The following is a 27,753-nucleotide window of genomic DNA, read 5'->3' on the forward strand; positions in this document are numbered from 1 at the left end:
AGACTAGAATTAGAGTGACATTTAAAGATTGGGAGACATGTCCAAGTACAAAGTTATTACCAGAAACGACGTTTCAAGTGAAATGATATTTGCAAATGATGAGTGGGTTAGGCAGAGTATTAAACGGGGCCAAGAATGTTGGGAGAATGCTAGGAATGGAGAGAGAGAACTCTGGTTCGATTTGTTGAAATGATAGCAAATTTAAGGCTGTGAATGGGGGACTGCATGTGCAGGTAATTTTGGTTTACAGGTCTCTTGAAAGGAGGGGGCATGTGGCATGCTCAATGAGCAGGAAAAATGAGGGGTTTTAGCTTCACTTAAAAGGGGAGATTTTTAAATAATCCATAAAAGAAACACAAAGGAGAACTGGATTAGCTTTCTCTGACATCTCACTGCAATGGTGATATCTTCATTGGAAATTATGCTTCTGTAGTAGTGGATTTAAGCACATTTTCAGTAGTTTTAGAAACATTAACCAGAGTTTCCTATACCACAAAGGAAAGTTATAACCTTATTCCAGTGCTGAAGGCAAAGTCCATACCAGAATCAAGATTATCTCACACTTATCTCATGATTCCCGGAAGTTATCATCTCCTCAGGTTTCTCTTAGGAGGGAAAGACCAGCTTTGATGTATCGCTACAGTGCCCACAGAGGGCAAGAGCCCAGTTCACGTGGAATTTGAACCACACTGGGGTGGCACAGGTGTAAAAACGCTGCCTCGGCTAAGGCCTGGTAGCCCTGCTGTCCCCTGATGGATCAAAGAGGGGGAAGCAAGGGCAGCAACGACAAGCGGGAGAAAAAGGAACTAGAGATCACGTTGCCCCACCCTTACTAAATCTTAATCACTGATCTAAATCACTGCACGGGAAATCCTACAGACTGACTGTTCAGCTGAGGGCCTCAGCCACGGCCGCACCTGTGTTACCACACCGGCCGCCGCTCTCTTCTCCCCTCTGCCTCCCGCAGCCCTTACAGGCCGCGGCCCCTCAGGCGGTACCCGCCCAGCCCACCCTGTGCTCAGCGCCGCCGCTCAGCGCTGCCTGTCCTGCTTAGGAACGGCGCCGCTGCGGCGGAGAGCCGCTCCCCGAGGCGGCCGGGCCCGTTCCGGAGGAGCCGCAGCCGCCCGCCCCTTACCCTCCCCCGGGGCGGGGGTGGCACACGCCCGCGCGAGGGGCAACGACCGCCGCGGCCGTCGGGCGCCGTTTCGCGCCGCGAGGGGCGGCGCGGGGCACGCCGGGATTTGTTGTCCCCATTGGTGGGGGCGCCCATCCCCTCCGGCCGCTGGGGCGGGAGGCGAACTACGGCTCCCAGTATGCACCGCGCGCCGCCCTGCGTCACCACGACGCGCTTGAAGGCCCGCCCCGTCTCTCTGCCGCCGCTCTTCACGCCGGGTTGTTAGGCGGCGGGAGGAGACGAGGCCGGGGCCGGCGCAGCCCGGCTCCTCTGCGGCCCTCTCGCCTCTCCCGGCTGGGCCGCGGAGCTGCCCCCTCCCTTCCCCGGGGGTAGCGGGCAGCGATGCGAGGCACGGCCTCCTCCCCGTAGCCGCCGGCGGGCCTTTGCCCTCACCTCAGCCCCGCGGCGCCTGAGGCGGCCCGCTGCGGGGTGACCCGCCGAGGGGCCGGCCAGGCCCCGACCGCCCCGGTCCCCCCTCCCGCAGGGCTGAGCGGGCCCTGACGGCCGCCGGTGGGGCTCGGCCCAGCCCGGCCGAGCGGCTGCCGCGGCGGGGAAGCGTCTTCGAGGAGGGGCCCCCGGTGCCGCCGCCGGCGGGGGGGAGGTGGCCGGCGCCATGTGGCAGAGCATCGGGCTGACCTTGCTGGTGATCGTGGCCACCCTGGCCTGCGTGCTGCTCTTCATGCTGTGCGGTGAGTCCCACCCGCTCCCCTCGGTGCGGGGGGAGGGGGGGGCGAGGAAGTGCGGGAGGGCTGGCCTGGCTTCGGTGTTCAGTGTCATTGTCCCCTACCCTCACACCCCGCCCTCTCCCCCCACCGCGCCCCGCTTTCTCAATCTCTGGTGGTTCCTCTTTGCCGGGATTGACTGAAGGAAATAAAAGGGCTCGATGCCCTGGGGTGTGGGGGAGCGTGTGTGGTTCATAGCGCCCCCTTCTCTTTGTTTCCAAATAATTTTGAGCCTTCAAATGCTTCCAGAGCTTAGTTCGGTGAGTAATCTGTAGCTGACAGCCTTTTCAGTGAACGGACTACTGAGCAGTCACTCTATGCGGCTTGTACATGGGTCTGAAATGCCAGTGAATGGAAGAAGTAAACTTCCTACTTGGTACTCCTCAGCTTTTGACATCTTTTTCCTAGCATAGATTGAGAGCAGCTCTTAGGAGGTGGTTTTTTTTCCTTCGGTGGATCCAAGACTTTGTATTGTTTGGATCCAAGTATTGTTTTTTAATGCAGAGAGAAGGGTTATTTCAATGGGAGGCACGACTTGCAGGTCTGTTGGAGTTCTTGGAAGGAATCAGCAGTGTAGTGTGTGTCAGAGTTGTGATCAACATGCTGAACTTGGAGCTCTAAAAAAAAATCACCCCAAAAACCACCACCACCAAACTCGAACTATGCCATAGCCTGTCGTGAAAAGCTTGTGAGATAAAAAGCAAATGCCAGGTGGAGTTATAAGTGATTTTTGAAAACCAAGGGAGCAAAGTGAAGAATCAACTGACTAAAAAAAATTGTTCATTGTGGTCAAAACGGCAAAGCTTTGTGAAACGATTTTGCATATCAAAGGACTGGATAATGGGAGGTGAAATCCAGTATTAGCATGTATGGAGTAATGTACGTAAAAAGTGTGAAATATGTGCATGCATAATTTATGTGGGGAAATCTAATGGCTTCAAACTGAGCTGTTAGTATCCCAAAGAAAGGATTAGCTGAAGTAATTGTAAGCATTTCTCCAAAATATCTGTTTAATGCTTTGTAGCAAGCAAATAGGCAAATCAAAGATTAGAAGTTTAAAATAAAACAGAAAATGTCATTATATTGCTACAGGAATCTACCATGTGCCTGTGTCTCAAACAGTGTATTTTCTTTTTGAAGTGTATTACCTTATTTAAAAAAAAAATCCTAGTTCTTTTTTGAAAAAGTTAGGATGGTGAGAGCTATGTAATGATTTCTGCATGAAGAAATTCTAAATGGGTTAGATCTGTCTAGCCTGGAAAATAGATGACTGGAGGAAGGGTGATGGTTCTAAAACTGAGTAGAATGAAAAAGGTGAACTGGGAATGGTTGTGAAATTTCATCATTATGGAGAAATTGGAGTACGTAAAGTTAAATGATCAAGCAACAGACTTAAACCAAAAAGTTTTCTTTTACACAATGGGGAAGTAAACTGCAAGCTCATTAACAAAGAATATTGTGAGTACTGAAACTTCATGGAAGTTCTGTACTGTCCATTGTTACAGTGATTTAAGTGGATATTTATTCTGAGTGTTTTTTAATTCAGGTTTCTATATGCTTATTATTGTTGTCTGGCCACTTTTCATCTTTCAGAAGATGAAATATAGTACTTACCAGGGTTTTTGTGTTTTCAGAGTAGGCATATCCGATCTTTACTCTTTTGCTGAAAGATTAAAATGATTTTAGAATGGAATAGAGTATTTCAGTTGGAAGGGACGTACAGCGATCATCTAGTCCAGCTGCCTGACCCTTCAGGGCTGACCAAAAGTTAAAGCATGTCATTAAGGGCATTGTCCAAATTAAACACTCTTAAACACTGTTAGACTGGGGGCCTGTCTCTCTCTAGACCACCTCTCTAGGAAGCCTGTTCCAGTGTTTGACCGCTCGCTCAGTAAAGAAATGCTTCCTAACGTCCAGTCTGAACCTCCCTGACACAGCTTTGAACCATTTCCCCCTGTCCTATCACTGGATACCAGGGAGAAGAGCTCAGCACCTCCACCTCCATTTCCCCTCCTCGGGAAGCTGTAGAGAGCGATGAGGTCGCCCCTCAGCCTCCTTTTCGGCAAACTAGACAAGCCCAAAGTGCTTAGCTGCTCCTCACAGGACATGCCTTCCAGCCCTGTCACCAGCTTTGTTGCCCTCCTCTGGATGCATTCAAGGACCTTCACGTCCTTCTTAAATTGTGGGGCCCAGAACTGTCACTGTATGTGACAAATGGAATTGAAACACTAAGGACCTCTTTAACTTTGCCTGCTACCTTAAACATATTTCTAGTGCTTTCTTGCTTAAAGAGAGCAAGAGTAATTAATAAATGACTTTATTTTTAAGTGGCTTAGAAATACTTAGCAGTTTGGAGTTTCGTATTGTACATTCAATTTGGATTTATTGAATACTTTGCTTTGCATCCTTCATTCTATTTTACTTTCAACAGTATCAGAGCTTATAAAATGATTGCTGAAAGTCACCTAGATTTCAAAAGTAGTGAACGCGGGAAACTGACACGTTCATTGCTTTTTGGGGGGGATTTGAACTGTTACCATGTTAGAAGTGACTCAATAGGATTTGAGAATGATTTACACTATTGGTAATGATTTTTTTTCCCATCATACAGTTTATTAATATTGGTACACTTCTATTTCTTGTGCCATGATTATTCATGGAAAATACTCAAGGAAAACAGTGTCAAGACCACTACTAGAAAAAACTGAATACAAGCTACTTCCAATTTAATTGTTTATCTGTGCCAGTGATAGGCATTTCTTATCTACCTTCTTACCTACAGATCTCTATTCCTTACAGCCTGTTAGACTCCCAGGGAGGCTGAGTGCTATGTGTGACAGGATGTGAGTAAATGCCAGCAGTGAGACATACAAATTAATGGACAAACCTGACACAAGAATGGCTGGATATAAACTTGAGTAAGCTTAATCTGATGATAAGAATATTTTACAGCCATCTGATGAAAGGTATTGAAACAGCCTTATGAAAAGGACTTACAGGGTCAAGAGCCTAAAGAGCTGTAACTTGGATTTTGAGTGGCTTATAAAAGGACTGGTATGAATGCTTGCAGAGAACAATAGACTTAAATACCCAGGAGACATCCTAGCATCATGTGGATTTCTGCTGCTTATCACAAATATGATGTGATAAGTGCTATCAAAACTTAAATAACGGGGGGGGGAGGGAATTTCATTTTATCATTTTTCTAAAGCAAAAAGAACAAAATTCAAAGCACAAACTATCAGAAGTTATTTGGACCAGTTCTTTAGCCATGTGAAAAGCAAATGTTTATGCCTGAATTGGGCATTTATGTCTATAAAAGTACTTTGAATAAATGACCTGATTTCTTTTTCTTTTAAACATTTCTGGATGCTTGCAACTGCTGCTTTCAATGTTAATGTGAATTTGTTAGGAAGCATGCAAGGCTTGCAGCTAGCAACATCTCTATTTGTAAACTGATCACATCTGACATAGAAACCATTGAGGGACTGTAAACATAGCAATTTTTCAGTTCCTCTTTTAAAAGTGGGACTAAGGTAACTTGCTTCCACTTTCTTATTCCCACCTTTTCTGATTTCCTTTCTGTGGTGGTCTCATTGCTGCTTTTGTGTATTCCATGTTCCTCTGCAGATGGGAGGAATTCATGCATAGTCAAGGATATAGGATAAGATAAAATACCAGCTAAGGTGAACTCCAGTACTGCTTTCCACTGTGTATTTCTTTTATTTTTCCAATGTAGTAATGCATGGAGCTATGTGAAATTGCTGAAGTGCCTTCAGTAGAACAGATGGAAGTGTTCATCTCATTTGGCAAGAGAGGCTAATGAGATGTGGTTTGAGAGACATGACCTTAAAACAAAAATCACGTAATTCAAAGTGCTGAAACAAGTGTGTGGTTCGCTTCCCAAGTCTGAATTCAGTTGCAGATGGGAAAACATTTGAGCTCTAAATTATACCTGAATAACTGTTCTTTAATGCTTTGTTTAAACACTTTTGTAACTATCTTAAATGAGTCAATCTTGTAAAATACTTCAAAATATGAGGAAAGTCATGCTTGATTAGACCAGCAATAAAGAGAAAATACCCTTTAATTTGAAGTTGAGTTTTGGAACTGTTATAAATGGGAGATCGGAAGAGAGCGAGTTTTCTTGTGATCAGTCAGCAAGCAGCATGTGGTAGAGTGTTGCATTAAATGGGACCAGGTTTCAGGAGCCATGCAGAACCAAGCACTGTGTGACCTGATGTCTTCTGTTATTCCAATATCAGAGTAGTGTACGCGTCCTTCAGTCTGATCTCCTCCATAGCAAAGGTACCCACTAGGGCAGCATATTATCTACATCTTAAAAATGGCCCAGAGTTAAAGTGACTTGTCCATGGTCACAGAAGTAGTCTGATGTAGAGCTCAGAGTAGAACCCTGTTCTCCCAGATCTCAGCTTAGCATCCAGAGCTCCTTGCTCCTTTTTTTCCAGCTATAGCTGCCTAAGATTTCTGTGATGGACACTTCAGCATTTGAATACAGGCAACATTCACCTTGGTAATAACCCAGTTCTAAATTAGTCTTCGTGTGCTGGAGTAGTAGTATCCTATTTTCAAATCAGTAGGGACACAGAGGTAAAGTGATCTTGCAAGACTGTGCAGAAAGTCTATAGTAGGGTCAGAAATAGAAGCCAGATCTTCAGACTCTGTCTTGTGCCGTTACCACATCACCTTCCTTCCTTTCTTGGTTTCATTTGTATTTCACATAAGAAAAATCAGGTTGCTTTACCCTAACACTCCATATTAGCCCTGGGTTTTTTTGTTTTGTTTGCTATTCCTCATTCAAATGGAAGAGGAAAATGTGCTCCAATAAAGAAAACCTTCCCTCTGCCAGCTTTTGTGTACAAGCCAGTTAAGGTGACTGAAATACACAGACCTGAGACTCGTACCCCTCACCTTTTGAGGGGGAGTAACGTTGTAGTCAGATCACTTTGTTTCTTTCCCCTTTACAAAGAACTAAGCTGGTGTGGGAAATAACAGAAAAGGTAGCTTTAATGAAACAAATCAAATAATAAAAACTGTTTAATATCCTGATATTACATAGATGTATGTATGAGTAAGTAAACAGGCTTTGAGTCATGGTCCCATCTTCACAAACACATTGCATCATAATTTTTAAGAGGGGTTGACATACTGATTGCACAATGCTAAATGTGGCTTAAATGTCTTTGGATGGCACCTGACTGTGGCATTTTAAGTGAGACAGTGGCTCCCAATTTTAGTGACTACCAAACTCTGCGGAGGCTGGGAGCTGCTCTTTTGCCTAAATGCAAAATACTGTCTGTTTGTAGTAGATGGGATTTCCCAGCTCTCACTGGTTTCAGGTATCTGCTACACCAAGAGCTGGGGCCCCTGCTTTGCATTGCGATGATGTACTGTTGGATCTGGCTTATGTCTTTGAGAGGCAACTTCTTTCACCAATTAATGTAGAAATATTATGTATTATACTCTGCATGTCATCACTGCTTGTTTGTGTATTGTGGGTATGCTGTTTGACTTCCACAGGTTCAAACTAAGGATGATTTGAAAAGGTAAATCAAATGGCTAAAGAAAATAAAGTAAGCATTGGAAGACTGATTCATATCAAGTATTTTGTGTGTGGTGAAGTTAAACCAGTAGGACTTCTTTGAGAGCGGCTTGCCTGAACAGAGTGGAAGTGTTTGAGATGCAAACCGGTGGTGTCAGTTATCTGTCCAGGAAGAGCTGTACAGCAAAACAGTTGCAAAACTAAACTGAGTTGGAAAGGCAGGAATGCATGGAAATGCCCATTTTCCTTTTTTGTGTATTTTAAATTACTCTACAATTATTTTGTTTTTAAAAACACACTTATGTAACTTACAGTTCTTCAGTATGGCATGATGTTGGGTGTTACCATTTTGCAATGTTCTTAAGAGGCTGCAAAATTAATAGAAATGCATCGTCTTCTGATTCAGAAGTAACTCAGTACTGTGAATCTGCCTCCAGGTTTTGTCTATGTGTGTTTGGTTTTGTTTAATGGTGTATTTAGTTGATATTGCTGCTGGAGAGAGTTTCTCTTGCCCAGAATAACTTGTTCTTCAGTAGTCTGGTTATTTCCAAGGAAATTCTTATTTAAGTGTTTAGTAACAGTGAGGCGACAGGGAGTCTCAGCTGAAGAGGTGGTCTTAACTTGATTCAGACAAGTGTGTGTGTTTTGGGGTTTCTTTTTAACTTTCTACCCAAGATGGCACTGTAACTAGAGCAAGTGAAAAAGAAATCTTTCTACTTTGATTACCTTATACCTAAGTGTCTCTGGTACAGGCTGGAAGATCTTATGAGGTTTCGAAACTCAAGTTTTCAAGCCTGGTTACCCTCCCGCTATTATCACTGGTTAAGCCTGTTGTAATTCTCTTTTCAATGCACTGCATTGTGGCTCTTTTCATCTGTCTGTTATCATTGGTCTGGTTGTTTGTCGACTATAACCAGTCTTGTTGGCTGATTATTTACACTGTCGTGTTTGTTTTGAGCTAGAGTGTTCTGAAGACTGTTTATGGCCCTCAGTATTTTGGATACTCAGACCGTTGTGCTCTAACTCAAACCAAACATTGAAAAAAATTAATGCTGCTTTTCTTGAGTGTCTGAGAATAAAGTGTGAATGTTCTTTACTATTTTTCTTCCCCCCTCCCCTCAAATAGTAATTCTGTGTGTTAAGTGGCCTGTTTGCAGTGATAGAAGCAGCATGTGGTCGGCTTTATCTAGCCTAAGTTAAAATACCTCCCTTAATGGGGTGTTTATTTATACCAAATATATTAAAGTCCTGCCTCTGTAAAGTGCCCTATAACTCTTTTTTGAGGAGGACTTGTTTATTTTTGCCTCCCCCACCCCTGTGTTCTCTGGAAGTAATGTGTCTGTTTCACAGTAATTCACTTTTCAGGTGTTTTAGGTAGGATATTTAAACAAACAAACAGAAACCCAACCAAAGGATTTGTGGCTGAGAGTTTCACACACACAGATGCTTAAGTGGATTTAGTAGAATGTACCGCATGCTTTTCGTGCATTTTTAAGTCTAGTGTCCCAAATTTTGGCCCTGTCAACAAATTGGGGAGTTGAAGCCATTTTTAAATTGCTTGTAGTATTCTGCTTAGGTCTCACTTTCTTGCAAGTTTCCTATATTTACTTGGAATATTTTATGCATTTTCTTTCCCATGTGGACTAGAAATGAGCATGGCTTTTGGAAATTTGATTACTTTTAATGGGAAGAATGGATTGATTTATGGTCTTTAGAACACACAGAGCATTGACGCTTCTAGAGACCTGAAATACCCCTCAATGGAAACAACTTTCAAAGAGTTGCTACTTCGATTTTTACTTCTAGATCTGAAAGAAAAAAAAGATGCCAAAACCAGACATCTGCCATTGAGGTTTTTTCTAGGTGCAGGGGGATTTGAGGCATTTGTGGGACATCAGATTCAATTTAATCACAAGTCATTTAAAGGTTTAGGTATTAATGGAAAAAGGAAATATTTGGTGTAGGCTTTAGGAATGAATTTAGACCATACAAGGTTGTCATATAAAAGCTTTCCTCCAACTGTCCTCAGCAGCAGAGAAGTTACGGTAATTAAAAGTCTGCAGGATGTGAAAAGTATTCCAGGAGGGAGGGGAAGGGTGGGATCTTGTTTTGTCCTAAGCAGTGGCCTGCTCATATTGGCATGACTCTGATTACAGAAGAGGAAGAAAAATACTGGGGCTGTGGTTACACTTGTTAGTGTTTCTTCCCCTTCCCTAATATGCCCCTGTTGTCCAGGCTCAGAAGTCTGTTTCTGCTGACAGCTGTGTAATTGGGAGGACAGGTTTCCCTAGCTCTGTAAAAAGGGGCTCTTAATACTTGCATAGGTCATCAGTATAGGCTTGAATAGCTAGCAAGACCACCTGAACAGAGAATGGGAGTATTAATTTATAGCTCTGTGCAAGACAGATGGTTTCTGGTGTTGCAAACGATGCTTATTTAGCGTATGTTTTCAAATAGCTGTTTAAATTTTATGCTGCTTAACTGTGTATTTCACAGACAAGTTACATTCCTATTTTATGGATGATGAAACTTAACTGGTTAGCTAGAGGGAAAGGGATGTCACTAGTTCTCAGCTGGGTAAAACTCCAGTCTGTCTTGACCTAAATGCTTAGATAAGGGAGACCTTTTAAAAGGAAAATTCTGGTTTAGGTTTAGATATATTTATATCTGCTTTTTTAAGTTCCTCGGCTACCTGTTATAGAAACACTTGAGGAGCTGGATCTTAAATATTTTTCAAGAGATATTCTAGAAATGTGACCATCTCAATTCTTTACTTGCATAGTTTTGGGACCCGGAACATTTTAGCAGTGGAGCAGAACACAAATTTTCCAGAGAATGTTTATTTTACCTTAATGGGATTTAGGCTTGGTGAGGGAACACCTTGATTTTGGGGGATGTGGTCTTTTAGTGAACATAAGGAAGATGTGCATTACAGAATAGGATTTATTATAAAACATGGTATTAATTTCAAGATTTCCGCAAGTGTGTTTGATAGCGATTATGTAATGCAGGTTTTAAAATGTAATTTTCAGAATGATGTGCTTGCTGAGTGAGGGTAGAAACCTTAGCGCTACCTTTTTACGGTGCCTGTTTAATGAATCCTGACTCCATGTTTTAGGTATAACCACAGAAATTCCTTTTCTCCTGACAGGTAAGACCCTTATCTGTGCAATGGTCATCACCCACCTACTGCTTGCTGTGGCAGTACAATTCGGAATGTGTAGGTCCTTGCCTGGATCTTAAATGTTTGCTTCCAGATGAGTGGAAGTGAGATTTATAAAATTGAATTGGTATTTATAGGACTTAGAAAGGAGTGGGTGTGTTGTGGAGGGGGGTGGGGTTGAGAGTTGGCAATTGGAGGATGGGAGATAATCAGATTTTTCTCTCACTTTTCTGGTATACTTTGCCTGAGAGCTGACTATCAATCTGTATGAAGTAACTAAGCAGTACCTTTTTTCTTTCTTCTGCAGGCTGGTACGTGGTCTGGCAATTGTTTTTGTCTAAATTCAAATTCCTGAGAGAATTGATAGGTGATACAGGGTCCCAACAGGGAGACAACGAGCCGTCCGAGACTGAAGCTGAACAGGAGACTCCACCCTCGCCTCAGAGAGGTAGACAGAAATCTGCTCGACAGCGAAGGGCACCTACAGAAGACACAACTTAAAGTACTCCGTTGAACTTCTGACTAACTATGAATGGTTAAGCACCTCTGCACTGTGTCGTTCAGTGGTTTGATCTTGCTGAAAAACTGACTTAAGAGGTAATATACCTGTGGACCTTTACTTCTGAACTACCAATGTATGCTACTTCGGTAGAGGTTCAGGGAGGGCTTCAGCAGCAAGTCATAGAATACTGGAAGAAAGGAGGGGTGGAGAGAAATCTCCATCAGAAAAATGCTGAGCTGCTGTAGCTCCTGTCTCTGCACACAGATGAAAAACAGGTCCTGGACCATGGGCTTAGCCTTTGCATTAGTCTGAACATAGTAAACATTTCAGACTTGAAATGGTTTCTAAATTATTTTTTCTTTACAGCACTGTAACTACATATAGTGAAATTGAGTTTTATTTCCTTAGCTATATATAAATATATATTTTTTTCTTCAACCTTGAGAACGCATGTGAGCTTGAAAAATGGTTGAAAGAATATCTTGCTTTAGAAAGTATTCTGAAGTGAGATTTTAGTTACATTCTTGTATATATAAAAAGTATAAATGAAATACAAAAAATCGATATTAGATGCACATGATTTGGAGGTTTTTATTATCTCCTTTTAAAAAAAAAAGGGAAAAAAAGGGCAAAAAAAGCAATTGGGTGGTAAGACCTGTTTTCTTGGTTTTGACATAAGAAAGGATACAGGTTAAACAGTCCTGCTAGGTTTCTTTATGTTTCTCCTGAACCTTTTACTCTAAGTCCAACTTGTGTTGGAGAGGGGAAGGTGCCTAGGTTATGTACTCACTGTTTAGTATTCTGAAGTGTCATTTTTGGTGTTTGGATACTAAGCACTTCTCTAGCTCACTTTGAACACCTTTACATCAGGTATACAGTACCTGACATGACTTCTTTCCTGGAACCAGTTAAGGCATTCTGACCAATTTGGTAGACGTCACTGTAACACTTTGATAGCGTTACAGCAATGAATTTGGTACCTCATGTTTGGTGGAGGACTTACTGATTTTTACCGGTAATAAGCAGTTGCTCCTGTTTTCTTTGAGAATGAGTTATACAGCTATTTTGACATTGCACTTCAGAAGGAAGAGCTCCACTTCCGTTTATCTAGCAACTCTGAAGATTGATGCACGAGATCTTTGGAAAGAGGAGGAACATACATGTACCACCTCTGTGTGTGTGAGAGAACTACCAACATGTCTTGTCATGAACAGCTCAGTTTTCTCTCAAAGCTTGGATATGTGGTGGTGTTTGGATTATTGTTCCCTGTATAAAAACTGTTAAACAGGACTACAAAACCGGTCTTGTACTTTGAGCTGTTAAGAATTTGAAACCTATGACTTCCAAACTTGTCGTTTGGTTCATTTACATGGCTAAAAGCAGCAACATTTAGCTTTTTCATCAAGTGGGCCTACATCTGGGAAAACAGCACTCTTTTAGTGCCTTTATGTTTTAATTTGTATTGTGTGAATACTGTTCAAAAGCTGAGAGCATTCACTTCATAAAATGATTTGGGTGTTTCAGTATTAAAATATAAGATCAGCCCTGACCTTCCTTTGGAGTCTGAAAGTCTTTGTTTTGTTTACTAGCATGTACGTATAAGCATGCTTTGTATTACAGGGTTACATTTTCAAGCATGATTAGGCAGTGCTATGCACATATCCTTTAAACACATGTAGAAATATTGATAGTTTCCTTCCTCTATCCTGTCTGCTGGCAAGGAAATACCTAATGTTGTGGTTTTTTTTTTTTTTAAATTAGTAAAATTCCTGTTTAATCAAACAGGAAACTGAGCAAAAGCAATCAGATTCTATTCCCTGCTGCTTTCAGTTGTTTGCCTTGCACAACTTACTGTACCAATATTCTTGTGTCTGTATGTCTCTTCACATGATGAGACTTTCAGTTAAGCAGTGCTAACCAAGTACTGGTACATGTTTCTTAAGAAACATCTTTAGCATCTTTGTCTTGAGCTTTGCTAATATAGGCTTACAAATAAAGATATTTTTTTATTGTACTGACGTAGAATATTGACACTCCACTGCATTTCACTTTTACCTAGACTTTAGTGCACAGAAGATGGCAAAAGGCTGATGCTTATAGTATCCCCAGCTGAGATAAGTAACAGTTAACTCAGTCTCTGCTTCTAGTAGCTGTGAAGAAATATGAAGTTACAGCAATATACATAGCTAGTCAGGGTAGCTCTAAAGGTGCAAGAATCAAGACTCTGGAGCAAGTTAATGAAGGAAAAATTCATGCGGGTTTGAATGCTGACACTGATCAAATATGCAATAAGATGGACGTGGAACCTCTGGATAACTCATCTGCTCTAACTGAACAATTCCTTCTCCCTTCCTTGCTGTATGTAGGTGTACATTTCACTCCGCAAAGTTATTTTCAATCTTTTTTTTTTTTAAACAGCTGATGCTATTTTTTTAATGTTGCTGTGACATAGCTGCCAATAATGCTGTCTGCCTAGTGTATAACTTTAATGATCTTATTAGTAGCAGGCCAAAGGTTTATATTATGTGGTTTGGAAGAATTTTGGAATGCTGATGTCTTCTGTCAATGTACAATTTTTCCTGAAGGAGTCTGTAGTAAAACCTTTGTACAGGGTACTTCATGCAAACCTGTATAAAAGCGAAGCTGTGCATGTGAAAATATACTTGTTAAGACCTGGGTTGTGATTGCTGGCAGTCCAATATACTCATGTCTTTGAATATTTTTACCAATGTACTTCTGAAATGTTACTGGTGGGTCAGCACTTAACTTTGAATTAACCCATTCAAGTCTGAAACCTTATGAAGGCAACAGATGACACAGTTGGTCTTGTTTTGTTTATTAGGATCTATTTTTAAAACTGTTTATTGCCTTATTGTTGCAGCTGTTCTCTTGAATGTATTTTGGGTTCTTATTTTAAATATAGTCATATCACCTTTGTTGCAGGGGCTGTGTAACTTTAAATAAGCAGTAATTACCTATGTTGTATATGACAGTTAATTGAAAACAGTTACTGCAATGAAGGCTGGAACAAACACAGTGTAGACTGGTGGGGAAAAAAATACAAAAGCTATTGGTAAAATTTGAGGAGTGTGAACAATTTTGTTCATGCTGAATTGTATAATTCAGACCTGTTAGGGAACCACTAAGGTTATTATCGTGGTGATTTAATGTTTGCCCATGAGGCTAATTCTATGCAGTTCATCCACTAAGCACTGCTGCTGTAGCTATTTGCAGTAAATGCCATATACTGTGCTGCAATTTGTGAGCAACTTGCTGCTTAATATCAGGTTTTACACTGAACTAGACCTGTGTATGTACTTCTGTTTTGTTTGGAAATGACCAGTGTAAAGAATGTGTTTGGTGTGGTCGTTTGGTTCTTCAGTGTTACAATACTGTACGTAAAGCTTCTGTGGTTGTCCGTTTTCATCGTTAACTCTTCTTTTCACTGACTGCACAGATGAAAAATAAAGTAACCAGACTTGATATGAATATTTGACCTGAGTAGTTTTCTGGCTTTTTTTGGAATGGTATTTTGCCTGTAGAATAAGATTTCTTGTTTGTGTGCAACATTACAAAAGACGACTTGTCAAAACTCGTGCTCTAGCTGGCGTAATACCTACAGGTGACTCCGTCTTAAAGAACAGGTTAGTGTATATCTTGTAGAGCAGTAGTTATTAAAGGTGGTTTTTCTGCCTTATCCTTGAAAGTTGTAATTTCATTTTAGGAATAAAAAAACCCAAACCAAAACAAAAAAACAACCCAAAACAAACCCAACAAAAATCTAACCACCTCCTCCCTCTTTTGTTCTTGATACTTTTAAGATTTGTTGTAGACTTTGTAGTTTGTCTAAAAGTAATTATGTTGGTAAAGTTTGGAAATGAAGAGAAGGAGAAGGAGATGAGAATGTGCTTCATCCCTGATTGCTTCTGTTAAGTAAAGTGTATAAATTGAATCCTGGGTTCTTTTGTTGAAAAATAAGAGATTAAAAAAAGATTTTGAAAAAATAGAGATAAAATCTCTTTAATCTTGAGAGAACGAGCTGTTTTGCTGTTGTCCTACTCTTCTCACTTGTCAGAAACTGCTGCTAACGGGGAGCAGTGGAATGCCAGGGCATTATGTAGGTTGAGCACTTGGGTCTTTGGACTTCAAAGAGTTTGAGTTGTATGTGAGGGGTGTGTTTGGGGGATTAATATAAGTGGGAATGATGGGTGATGGGCTACTGGTGTCACAGGCTCGTAAAACACATGCTTGCTTTTCTACTTCAGTACTGATCCCAAGGAGACGCGCCATGGTCCGTTCCAGTGGTGAATGAAGGTGCCGTTGTACAACTCTGCTCTGGCCAAAGTTCCACCAAGGGCTGTTTTAACTGATACTACTCCTTCCTCACGGGCACTTGCGTGCTGTCCGCGGGGCTCTCCTGTAGCCTTCATCCTAGACAATGAAAATACACAATCTTTGTAAAACACAAGCGGTGTTTCACCTTGCTTGGGTGATACTTCTGTGAAGATTTTTTACGTGGGATTAGACTGGAAGCTGGCAGTGTAAATATGCTGGGTTTTACATTAAACCTTAAAGATATGTATATTAGCTGTATTCTTCACGTAGATCAGAAACTCTTATGTTTTGAGTGTCTCTCTTATCCCTGTGGGTGTTTATAAGCGTTATCTCTGAAAGCTGAATAGAACGGAGACTTTTCCACACTGCCTGTGTAAAAGAGAAGAGATGGGTTTGTATCTGCTCTAGGGCAATGTTGGACTCCGCTTCAAGCAAAAGGAATGGCACGACGGACCTGTGGGTGGATGGAGCAGCACCATGGAGTAGACAGCAGAACTAACCAGCGCTAATGTTTGAGAGCTCTTGGGGTGTAAAGCCACCTTTGGCGGAGGTACCACTGTGGAAGGCTGGGGCAGGAGCCCTCTTTCACTAGTAGAACTCAAACCCTTCAGAAGGCAAACATCATCGTTTTTACAAATGGGAACACTGAACTGAAATACGTCTTATGCTTTATTTTCCTGTATTTCTATTCACAGAACTTTTCAGCTTCCACCACGGAAAACACAAACGCTCCTTTAACTTTGGTAGCAAGGAGACCCTAGTATCTAGGGAGGGGTGTGGTCACTTTGGGGTCAAGGTATTGCACACATACTGTTGGTGGTGTCCCTCCCTCTGCTAGCATGCTTTGTGTCTGCTGCCACCGGGGCTCATCCTGAATGCGGGCAGTGTACTTGAACTGGGAAGGATAAGATGATGAGAGTCCTGTATTGGGGAGCTGTGGCCTGAGAGGTACTTACCTCTGACGCCCTGTGTGCTGTACAATTCAGGCGGCTGATTTCTACCCCCTATTAAAACCTCCACTCTTCTATGCAGACAACTGTGCTGTGCAACCCGTGACTGCAAAGTTTCGGAACCAGAAGGTACGTGTACCCTCTGTTCTCGGCACCGCTGCAGCCAAGGATAGCTTGCCGAATGTAGTATCAATTTCCTGTCATCTGTGCTAGAGGATTTGAATGTCTCATGGGGAGTTGAAAGTCCTCCTACCAATAAATGCAGTCGTTCACAAATAACGCTAGCTCTGGCTTGAAGCAAGTTTTGCTACTACTCTGTGCTAGGTTGAACCACTGGAGCTACATTTTTATTACAGTCAGTCTTGAACTTCCTAGCACAGCGCCCCACTCCCCTCTTAAGGACCTAATTAGGAGCCTTCTGTCATTCTGAGAACTTGCTTATTTTGAGTTATTGCAGTTCCTGTGTCTTGAATCATCCCTTCAATGCCAGCTGATCGGAGGTTATCCTTTCCTGTGTTTAAACAGGCAACATCCTGCCGTGGTAGAACGTGTCAAAATAATTCTCTTGCACACCAGTTGTTTCCGACGTGAGTGGTTTTGGCTTTTAAGAATGTAAAGAGTTGTTAGCCTTGAGTCCCATAAGACCCTGCATTGAGGACGTTCTCGAAGAAACAGGAGATGCTGCCTGGGATCTGAGCGGTTGCGAGAGGGCTGAGCTCGGGGCAGGGTGCTGGTGTCTGCAAGGCACGAACAGGCAGCTCTAAGGAACGACGCAGCTCTGAGAGGTATGTAAGAGCACACCGGGTATGCAGTATCAACGGCGTTCTCTAACGCCGATAAACCCCCTGAAGCCCGCTTGGTTTTGTGGCTGGAGGGCACCACATCTGCTGTGACTTCTGATCCTGGCACAACTCGACCTTTGTCTCTCTGGGAAGAGATCTGGCCTGATCGACCTCTGGCGCCAGTGGGGTGGGGGCACGCTCACAAACAACTGGCACAGGTACTTCCATGTCAGAAAGTGCTCATCCTCCAGACCAGCGGAGGAGACACGCCAAGGCAGAAGGCAGGGAGCTGGGAATTTCACTCTGTAGCTCTGATTCACAGGTCTTCTACTAACTTTCTGTGTTAGCCTCCTTATTTTCCAAAATCATAAGGTTTATTTAAAAATTGCAAGGTTTAAGTATTACCAATGATGCTTATTGCAGCCTTAATTTTTACACTTTCCAAAGGATTTGGATCCTGAGGGCAGACTTGATTTTGCTTTTCCTTGTCCTGATTCCCAGGATGTCCTCACATTTCTCTTGAATCCTGGAGTGACAGCATGGATTATCCCTGGACCAGCTACTTAAAAGGGTGAATTGCTCGCAGTGCAGATCCAGTCTGAAACCTTGGAGGATTTTAGTATCAAAGATGGCTAGAAAGGGAGCCTTGGGGCTGGCTTTTCACCACTAGATGGCACGGGCCTTCAAGCTTTGCCAGTAGAGGTCCACCTTGCAGGAGAAACGTTGAGTGTCCATCAGGGCCAACACTGTTGAGCTCCTTTGCGTTTGCTGTCGCTGTTTTTTGTAATTCTGTTGGGGTTTAGTGGGGTTGGGAAGTACAAGGGCAGCTCTTTGCAGGGGCTGAGCCTGATTCTTGTTTGGCCGTATGCTTCATGCCAAAAAAGCTGTGGGAAATGTGGAGTCCCATGTCCAGGGGGGCTTGTGCGTTGCTTTGCGGCACAGGAGGAAACTGGATTTTGCTTTGTAAAGGAAAGTGACCTCAAAAATTATCTGCCCCAGGAAGGAAGGTCTCAAAAGTGCCAGGAGGGATCTGCTTTTCTTACCTCTCACCATGCTTAAGAAAAAAAACCACCCAAACACACCACAGCAGCACTTCTTCACGTCTCAGGGTTACAAACATACTGTAACATTGTGAGCAGCAGCTTAAGAAATGGGTTGGGTTTGTGGGTTTTTTCCGCAGCCTAATCGCAAGGGCAAGCTGCAAGTCTCTTCAAAACCAGTTCATAACCGTGTCCCCTCATGCTTCTCATAGTTTCATTGCAGAGATGTGAGGTGAAATGCCACCCCACCAGAGCTGGTCTAAATCCTGCTGGTTACCAAGCAGGTAAAACAAAGGCTCATGATCAGCTCACTTCAAAATCTTGTCCCCAAGTCTAATATTGATATTAGACCAATGGTAGTCTAATATTAATATTAAAAATACAATGTTAATAATCTAATATTAATAGTAGACTTTGGGACAGAGAGCCTGTGTCACATTTTCTTTGCTTTTCTCAAGGATTTCTGTTTTACTGCAATGAAATGGAGATACAGTTGGAGCCTTGTTGAGTTACCCTGCTGATGAACCTCTGTATTTAGGCTAAGGGAGCAGGAGGGAGCACTTTGTTGCACAAGGCTTTGGAGAAACCTGTTTTCCCTTTACTGAGCCCCTCATTTATTACCGAGGAGTAACAGCGAGTCCCCATTAGCGGATCTAACATTTACACTTAGAGAGCTGCTGGCATTTTTTTTTTTTTAATTTAATTCTTTTTTCAGTCTGTGTGGCTTGCCAGGGAAACAAGGCTTGTCCCATCTGTGTGGGCGTGTGCCTGAAGAGTCCTTCGTCTGCTGTTTGGGTCTGGAGGGCTCCAGCTCTTGTGTTAACGATCCTTAGCACTTGAGAGACTGTCTAACTCAAAACTGAGAGTGAACACCTTAGGATTAAAAAATGGGCTGCAGTCACCTAGCAGGGCTGGGGCTGACGCTGGCTCTTACACTGCAGCTCTGCCTGGCGGCAGGCAGCTCCACGGGGAGCAGGAGCGCTGCTGGGGGCATGGGACCACCGCTGGAAAGGACTTGCTTGCCCATTCGCTGGACCACTGCAGCTGTGGCTGCCTGCCTGCCCTGCGAGGGCTTGGGCAGGAGGGAGAAGCCTCAGCCCTACGGCCAGCAGGAGGAACGGCTGAAGCCAGCCTCCTGCCTGTGTGTTATTTAGGTCCTAAACCAGATAGGGCTTCTGTTTTTTTCTTGTTGGGACTCCACCCTGAGGTTGACTAGTCAGGATCCATCCATCACATCAGGGAATACAACAATCACACCAGTTTTTCTCCCCTCTCCAATACCCGTTCCTCTCAGTTCATGTTAGGTGAGATGTGCTCATCATCCACACTTCAATCAGGACTGGAGGATGCTTCAGAAGTAATTGTGAGGGGCAGCGGGGTGAGCCTGTCCTAGGGAAAGGAAGAAAGCTCTCCTGGGGAGAGGAGGAGACCGTGGGGCTGGCGGGGTTCGGTGCGTGCTTCCTGCTCTGGGAAGAGGACACAACAGGCTGAGGACACTGTTTCAAGGTGCAGGTACATGACAGGAGCAGTGTTTTTTTCTAGGAATGCCAACTACTTCAGTGGTGGCTGCAGCAACAGGTTTCTTGAGATGTCCCACATGTAGATAAAGAAATGCATTTCATACAGTAGGTAATGAAAGCCTGCAACTGCTGCCACAGGATGTCATGAAGATGTATGATCGTGAACCTACAGATACAGGCTAATGGAGACCTCCATGGGCAAATCCCAAGTTCATAGGATAATGAGAGGTATCGGCAGGGCTCTATTTCAGTGCTCCACTGACTGCAAGCACTAGGGAGAATCACGTTTGTGACTATATACCCATCTGCCCCTGTTAGAAACAGAATATGGGGCTACGTGCACCACGACCCGATCCAACAGGGCAGTTCTTACCTTCTTAAATGTTGTCAGGCTGATAGCTAGAGATGCTCAGAGAACAAAACCAATGGAATATTGCACACACACATCCCCCCAACTAAAAAAGTCTCCAAAGTCCAGAATGAAAAAAAAATCCTTTGTTTTACAAATAGCTGTTACCTTTACTGCTACAAATGACCAGCAAGAGACCGGCACTCAGTGCAGCACATGGGACAAGGTCTCAGCCTTTCCTGCCCGCCTGTGCCTGTGGCCTGGGACGCTGGGCTCTGCTTTTGGGCTTTGTGCTGTGGTCAGCAGGTGCGAGACTGTCCCACCCTCCGTGTAGTTGTTTTCACCTGTGCAAGGAAGCTGTGAAAAGATAATTGGTTCCTACTTGTGCAAAAGGTAGGGTTTAGAAAGTCGTCTTTTTTTTTTTTTTTAATTTGTGTTCTTTACCTAAAGTGCAAAGAGACAAATCGGGCCTGGAGGACTCACTGCTGTGTGCGTGGAATGAGCTTTAAAAATAGATGCATGTGGTGGGGCCACAGCTGCGGCTTTTCTGTGCATTAGGCTTGTGCCTTCATCTTTGCACCTGTGGAAAAGAAGCATTACTGAGGAAAGGGATGGGGAGCCTGCTGAAGTGCTCTCCTGGGAAGCTATAGATACATTCAGGTATAAAACACTCATTTCACTTTTCTACTTGATTATTTTTCTAAAAGATAGCAAAGTGAGCAATGTTCACAGGGCACGGAGATTTTATTCTCTGTTGGCATTTTCTACTGAAGTTATTCCATATAAAATGGGTTGGATGGGTTGCTCCAAAGATTTTGGTTTGCTGTGGAAGAGATGCTACAGGGTCCTGTGCTGCTGCCTTAGCGTGGGACCCTGAGCAGACAAAGTTATCTGTGGCAGGGACCCTCTGATAAGCAGGTGATGAGATGAAACTGGTCCATATGAAATACGTGAATTGTGGGATTACTCTCTATGCTAGCACAGCCTGAAGGAAATTCATCTGTTGGAAAACCAGTAAACTGCAGGAATCTGGATTGCATGGTGATGGTCCCGTATCTCATGCAGGCCTCCAGGTGGGTGCTTTTGTTTTCTCCAATGGCAGCATCATTGGTTTGTGGTACAGGAGCAGCTTGTGAGTATCTCAATGCTTCCCTGTCTGGTTAACCGCTAATGAGCGCAGTGCCCAAACACCTGGCTGCTTATTCCTGTGCTGCCAGCTGCCCCTGCAGTTCATTGCACAGGCAGTTCCGTGCTGATACAAGGCTTTGCTTGTGTCATTAGATAAAGCATTGAGAATAAGCTCTTTGAGAGTTTGTTCCTAAATATTGTGAAGAGAAAAACAAAAATGCGCAAACACTGTGGAAGTGAAAACTCATTCAGCTGGATGTAGGTACTTACCGTGTAAGGTACATATTGTTTGCAGTTGTGTCATCCTCCTCTCCATATGAGGAAAAAAAACCAGACAAAAATGGGATGAAGCATATGTGCTGGTAGTGGAGAAGCAGCCAGAGTAAATGAAAAAGATCTTTCACAGAATGTTTCTAACTAGTAAAAGAAAGCATACTCACTTTGTCGGAAAATCATTTTGAAACCCACGCTTCAAAATTAAATGCTGTTCAATCGCATGAAGCTCCATTAGCCTTCCTTGGCGACTCGGCCCTTCCCGTGCCAAAGGACACCCACACCAGCCGTACAGCTACTGAGCTCCACGTCTGGCACACTCTCTCCCTGGAAATGAGTGGCTGAAGCTGTGTGTTACACTTTCCAGCAAGGCAGGGAGGTATGCGGGATTGCTTATTGAAGGGGAGCTAAGCATCACCTAAATAGAGTCTCTGTGACCCTAAGAACATCTACCTGATTTTCTTGCCCAGTCCCCTGTGTTTCTCTGCCCCAGTATGAGAAAAAGCAAACCAACCAAGGAGTGCCTGTAGGCTGGGAGCTGGGAGCTCCTAAGCAAGCCCTCCGTAACTACCCGGACTCGGCGCTGCTACGAGCCCAGAGCTGGCAAGAAAACCGCTGGGAGAGTGGAGGCACAGAGGTGTGAGCTACCTGCGTGTCTGGCTTCTCCCCTATCTAGCACAGAGCGCGTTTTGGTTGATGGGATTTCAGGGTCAGGTCTGATCCCAAAGCCTGGAGGCTGCCTGAGAGCGGGGGGAGGTGGCAGGACTGGGGGGATTCAGCTCCGATGTGGGTTGCAACATTTGCAGGCAGAGGCTCCAGGACTGCTCTGACTTGCAAAACCCTCAGGACCAACGTTTTGGTGGTACCGATACCAGCTTCAGGCTTGATGGGCCAGGAGGCACCTGCAAGTTTCTAAGGTGTTGTAGTGTTCAGTTTGTGACTTGAACGGTGGATGCCGCTGCACCGAGTTTCGGGAGACAGGCGTAGGGTCTGTGGGTAGGATTCATCGTGTTCAAAGTTTGGAGCCCATGATACGGTCATTTGCAGCTACTTGTCTCAGTTGCCCTTGAAGACCTAAGGAGACCTAATCATTGGAGCCTGGGGAGGGTTTATCTCATCCTAAAGCAGATTAATCACGTGGCTTGGTCTTTACTGAGCCTGTTTCTCTCTGTTCAGTTTAAAGGGGACCCTGATGATATCTCACATGCAAATGTCTTCAGGTAGGCGAGAGGAATTGCATCCAGGGTGTCTCACACTGGGAGCAGAGATGGGCTAATCCAAATTGGGGCACTTCTGAGCATCACCATCCGCACAGAGAAGAAAGGAGGGAGCAAGAAAGAGGCTTCCTCATTTGTGTATCTCTGTGTCTTCAGCAACTTTACTCCTCGGATGGAGCTGGTGCTTCTGTGTACTGCCAGTGGCTGTGGGATGTGGATTTCCACCTTAACTTCTCAGTGTGCAGAGGCAGCTCCACCTGCTGCGGGATGGATATGGTGGATCCCCTATCCACCTACTTCTGGGTATGTGCGCAGGTGAATGACGTGTCCTGTGCAGTGCAGCCCTGCTCTAGGAACGTCCTTTTGGTCATCGTAGCAATTCCTAAGGAAGTGATATAGGTTGCCAGCAGGGCTGTGCTCGTTCCTTAAGTAAATCTGCGAGTGGACAACCGAAAGCTGTGTCCTGAGCAGTGAGGCCTGAAAATAACTGCAGGTCAAGCACTGCAGAATGCACATGCTCATTCTCATTTATCAAAAATTAATTTCTCTTTGAAAAGCAGCATGTAGAAAAACCAAGTAAGTTAACTTCTCTCCTTCTGGAATGCAAGTTAATTACAGGTACCTGTTTCCAGCTCAAATCACCTCCTGAGATAAAAGGCTTTTGGGTGGGCTGCTCCTACCATCCTTCATAAAAACAAAGCAGAAGATGAAAAAACAGTAAAGTCCATTTTTTCTTTTTCCTGTTCATGGCTACTCACCCTTGCGACTTTTTCTCTTTGGGCTCAACTGGGAATAAAGGCAGACTTGAATCACTGCACAGGGAAATGCACCGGAGCCTTCTACCTGCCCAAAAAGCTTTAAGATACACCTTGATTCCTTTCTGCAAGACAATTTAAAGCCAGAACAGGATTTTTTTTCCCCCTTTCTTCCCTTCTGTTCTCCTCTTTCAGATTTTTCTGCTTGTCCTTCACTGTAACCTTCATTTAACCGCGCTTAAGTCCGCCTTCATATAAATAGCAAATGCTTCTGGGACATTGTTATTGCGCCTTTCTGGTTGGCAATGGTTTGGGTAGCCCTGGCTGCAGGGTTGAGCAAGATAAAGCTGGCTAAGTAGGAAACTACAAAGGGCCTCTTGGATTTGGTTTCCTGCAGCTTTGCATCAAGGAAAGAGCTCTGATCATTTTTCCTGTGATGAAGGGAAACTACAGGGAAGGAGAAAAAAATCCCCCTGATCTCAGGGGACAACCCCCCCACCCAGCAGCAGGATTTTTACACCCCTCCCTTGGCTGGCAGAAGCTGATACCCCGTGGGCGCGAGCATGCATGGAACCAGGGAATCGTGATTTTTGTTTGTGCTCGTGGTACGTGTAACCTTCTGGGAGCCCGCTGCATGCGGAGGCGGCGGCGGCTGCTGCTGCCTGTGCCGCAAAGCCGAGGCAGCGCGTTGCAGATGAGATGAGCTTTATATATCTCCTGTAGACCCGACACTTTGTGCTCCTCCGTTCTGTTTTTGCTGTAGTCAGCCTGATGTATCGAGTTGCTGCTTGTACAGAAAAAGATATCGCGCCTCTTGATGTTCAGCAGAGAAAAAGAAACCCCCGTCAGGGAGGCGGCACGGATGCTGAGGCCGTTGCAGCTGCAGCAGAGCTCCTTGGGCGCAGGTTTCCCAGGCGCTGGGCTTCGCCCTCGGCAGGGACTCGGAGGACTCACGGAGATGGAGAGGTCAATAGCAACAAGGCAGACTCCTATGAGGAGCATCGTCTTCATGGACTTCGCTTGGGGGTGCAGGGCCAGAAGTTAAACCCAGAGAGGTGCAGAAAGAAGAAAGCAAACTGCAGATCCATTCTGGGTTGAGCTTAGCCCGATACTGTCTGATGAAAAGACAGAACTGAAGCACAAACTCGTGTGAAGAGGCTACTATTGCAAACTAAACCCTGGGAGAGGTGGAAAAGTTATATTCTGCTCAGCATTGCCTTTCCCTCGGAACATTTCACCTTCTCCTGCTCAGAAATCCACGGCAGCTGCGAGCCAAGACCATCTCACTGGAGAGACATGGGTTTATCAGGAGGCACAAGGAGCTTTTGTCTCCTTGCTTCTTGCCACGGAACTGCCGACTCCTGATTTTTCTGCTGCCCTGCGAGGCTGAAGAGGAGGGCTCTGCAACAGCCAGCAGCGTGCGTGCCCAGCCATGCCCTGACGTTCTGACCTGAAACTGTTCTTGTTGGTCCTTTGCTCTCGGACCCTACGTGGTCCTAGCCACTGACCTGGAAGGTGGTGGGATGAAGAGCATCCCGCTCTGAACCCAGCAGCTCCCCAGAGGCACAAAGTAATGCCCTGGGAAGGTGTCTCCTCCGAGGTCAGGCTGCTGACTGACTATTTCATGTCCTGCATAACTCCCAGGCATTAAATATTTGGGTTTTGAATGGAGAATGATGTACTTGCCTTTCCTAAGTGATTCCAACGGCCAGCAGCATGTCCAGCATGATCAGGCCTCGCTAATGATGTGAACTGCACTCCAAATTTAGCTCTAATTTAATCAAAGTAGAAGTGCCTCTGGGCAGTTTTGGAGGGAAGCTGAGGTGGTATGAGTTGCGAAGAGTCTGTGCTAGCCCTCATGCTAGCTCCCAGGAGGTTATGCGTCATGTCACTCCTGCTCTCCATGAAGTCAGCAGGTTTATGATAAGGCTGGATTAGATGTTTCTCCTGCTGCTGTTCACTTTATCCGGGTACTCTCAAGCCTGGATTCAACGTCCTCTTTGAGTCGGAAGAACTTCTGGGTGGACTTTGCAGCTCTAGGTGTAACTGTAGATTAACTCTGATATTGAAAAGCCACACAGCTATATCCAGGGCTCTTCAGACAGAGAAAGCTGCTGTCTTAGGTGGAATTTGGGTGCAAATAGCAAAAAAAAAAAAAAAAAAGATTAAAAAAAAAAAAATCCGTATTTTCTGGACAGTCCATCTCTGAGATGGAAAAATCTTCTAGCAGAAAAAGGAGTCATTGATTTCGGAGTGATGTGTATATGTTGCTTTTGAAACAGCCAGTGTAACAGGATAAAATGAAATGAATAGGCACGTTTCAGAGTTCGGAGGAACGCTCTGAGTCTTCCTCCAAGACTGGAAGACTCCATCTTTGCCCTGAAAGTGTTCCTGTCTAAACGTGGACTAATACCGTGAACATTGTGAGAAGAGAAAGGGGCAAGGGAGGGTTAAGAACTACTTTTGGAGTAAATCCTACGAGTTTCTAAAGCCTTTTGGTTGAGAGTGAGGCACGTTAAGATGGAGCGGGCAGCCTGGAAGTGGGCTTCAACAGGGAAAAGCTGGATTTGGAGCAGAACCGCTAGAGATGCTTGGCTCGCGGGCAGAGGGAAGGTGTTACCGGTGTAGCAATACTCTGAACGCTGGCAGTAGATGTGGGAAGGATGTTTCTGAAACGTAGCCCAGATGTACGTGTTGGAGACTGCCAAAAGCTCTAGGGTGTAGAAGTTACGGGGGCTGTGAAGATGCTGGGGTGTAATCTAGCATCAGGTGACAGTGTGGGAACTTGGTTTCCTTCACCCGTGGTGCCTTTGCTGGAACGGCAGGCAGTAGGTTTGCCAAGGTTGCAGCAATGCACAGCTAATGAAAACGTAGAAGCTGCGCAGCCCTGGCTTGCAAGAAACGGCAGAGGTAGCAGCAGGGGGTTGTGCAGCATGGGACGCAATGAAGTATGTATGTCCTGTGTCATATATCGGTATGAATTCATAATTTCTCTAAAACCTGCCCATTTCAAGGGTGGCTTTTGTCTCTCCTCTTTCTCCCTCGCTTATCATCCTGGAAGAGAAAGGAAGCATTTTTCTAATTAATATGAATTAGTATTTACTTAATGTCTGGGGTAAGGATCCAAGTGTGTTCCGCATTTGCCACCAGTGTGAGGCAGACTTTTTTCCACACTGGACATCAGACAGTCATTTCACACTGCTGGTCAACTTGGTTGCCAAACAGCAGCAGTTTCTTGGCAACTGCGTGGGGACACCGTGGCTCAGGGAGTACAGCAAAGAGGCTCTGGTTTCTGTTATGAACCATTTTGGTTGTCCAGTCCCTCCTCTGTTGTTAGTTGACCCTTTTAAATTTAGCGGAGCAACAAAATGCAGCACCCTCGGGAAGCAACTCTGCATCACCGGCTGTCCCCTTGCGAGGACACAACGAGCCAGGCCAGGCACTTTGCTCTCGAGGCTTTCATTGCACTTCCACTCCCCAGCAGCAACGTCTTTCGTTGGCTCTGTGCTTACGCCAGCTCTCGGCTGCCAGTCCCAGGCTTTCTCCCTCCTCCTTGCACACCCAGGGTGTTTGGCAGGAGGTGGGGCAGTGCCTCGGCAACAGCGAAATGGGAAAGTAACTTTTGGGAAAGACTCCGTGATCCTTAAAGCCACGTGGTTGTTTTCAGATGGGACCCACACCCAGATAAGGCTCAGCTTGGCATGTAGTAGAAGAGGGGTGCTCTTACCATTGGGCTGGGGGGGGGATGGCTACACTGAGCAAAGTTGCTCTTCCAGTTCCTGCGTGGATCGTGGCTTCACCGGTAAGTGCTGGAGACGGGGAGCAGACCAGAATGGGTGGGCAGTCACATCTGTGTCCTGCCACCCCACCTTATCGAGGGATTGTGTGGAGAGGAACTGCCCCGTTCACCTCAAGGACCAGTGCCTGTGCTATGATGAGATGGCTCGGGATGCAGCTCACGCAGCAGGAATAGACACCGGGAATGGGGCAGGAGCGTGGCCCGGTGCGCCGTAGACTCTGATGGTTGTATTTTGGACTTGATGCCTTGTGTAGCCGAGTTGGATAAATGCTTCACCTGCTTCTTCTGGACAGGCAGAGAAACTAACTGTCCCTTCCTCTTATACCCTCAAGTTCTGGCTTCACACTATAAGCACTGATCAGTGAAAAGATGGAAAGTGAACTCCTCCTTTTCGAATGGCTTTGATAGTATTAGCAAGCAGCAATATTTCCTTTTAATATGCTTAGAGGACTCTGAAAACAAGAAAAAATAAGACGAAGTG

At 44.7% G+C, this 27,753-nt stretch overlaps 1 protein-coding gene across 2 annotated transcripts; it reads left to right on the top strand.

The window, feature by feature from the left end:
- Nucleotides 1-1,392: 1,392 nt before the first annotated feature.
- On the top strand, nucleotides 1,393-14,615 carry SMIM13 (small integral membrane protein 13). Of its 2 annotated transcripts, XR_012672488.1 has the most exons (3): nucleotides 1,393-1,863; nucleotides 10,930-11,219; nucleotides 12,185-14,615. XR_012672488.1 is itself a non-coding variant. In XM_075142684.1 (2 exons), the coding sequence occupies exons 1-2, from the start codon at nucleotides 1,788-1,790 to the stop codon at nucleotides 11,121-11,123; spliced, it is 270 nt and encodes an 89-aa protein (XP_074998785.1). In that variant the 5' UTR covers nucleotides 1,393-1,787; the 3' UTR covers nucleotides 11,124-12,178. The 2 variants fall into 2 exon arrangements, 1 of the variants encoding a protein (XP_074998785.1); XM_075142684.1 differs by lacking the exon at nucleotides 12,185-14,615 and having other exon boundaries at nucleotides 10,930-12,178.
- The last annotated feature ends 13,138 nt before the right edge of the window (nucleotides 14,616-27,753 follow it).

Source organism: Calonectris borealis, chromosome 2 (genome assembly GCF_964195595.1).
Source record: "Calonectris borealis chromosome 2, bCalBor7.hap1.2, whole genome shotgun sequence".
Lineage (NCBI taxonomy): Eukaryota > Metazoa > Chordata > Aves > Procellariiformes > Procellariidae > Calonectris > Calonectris borealis.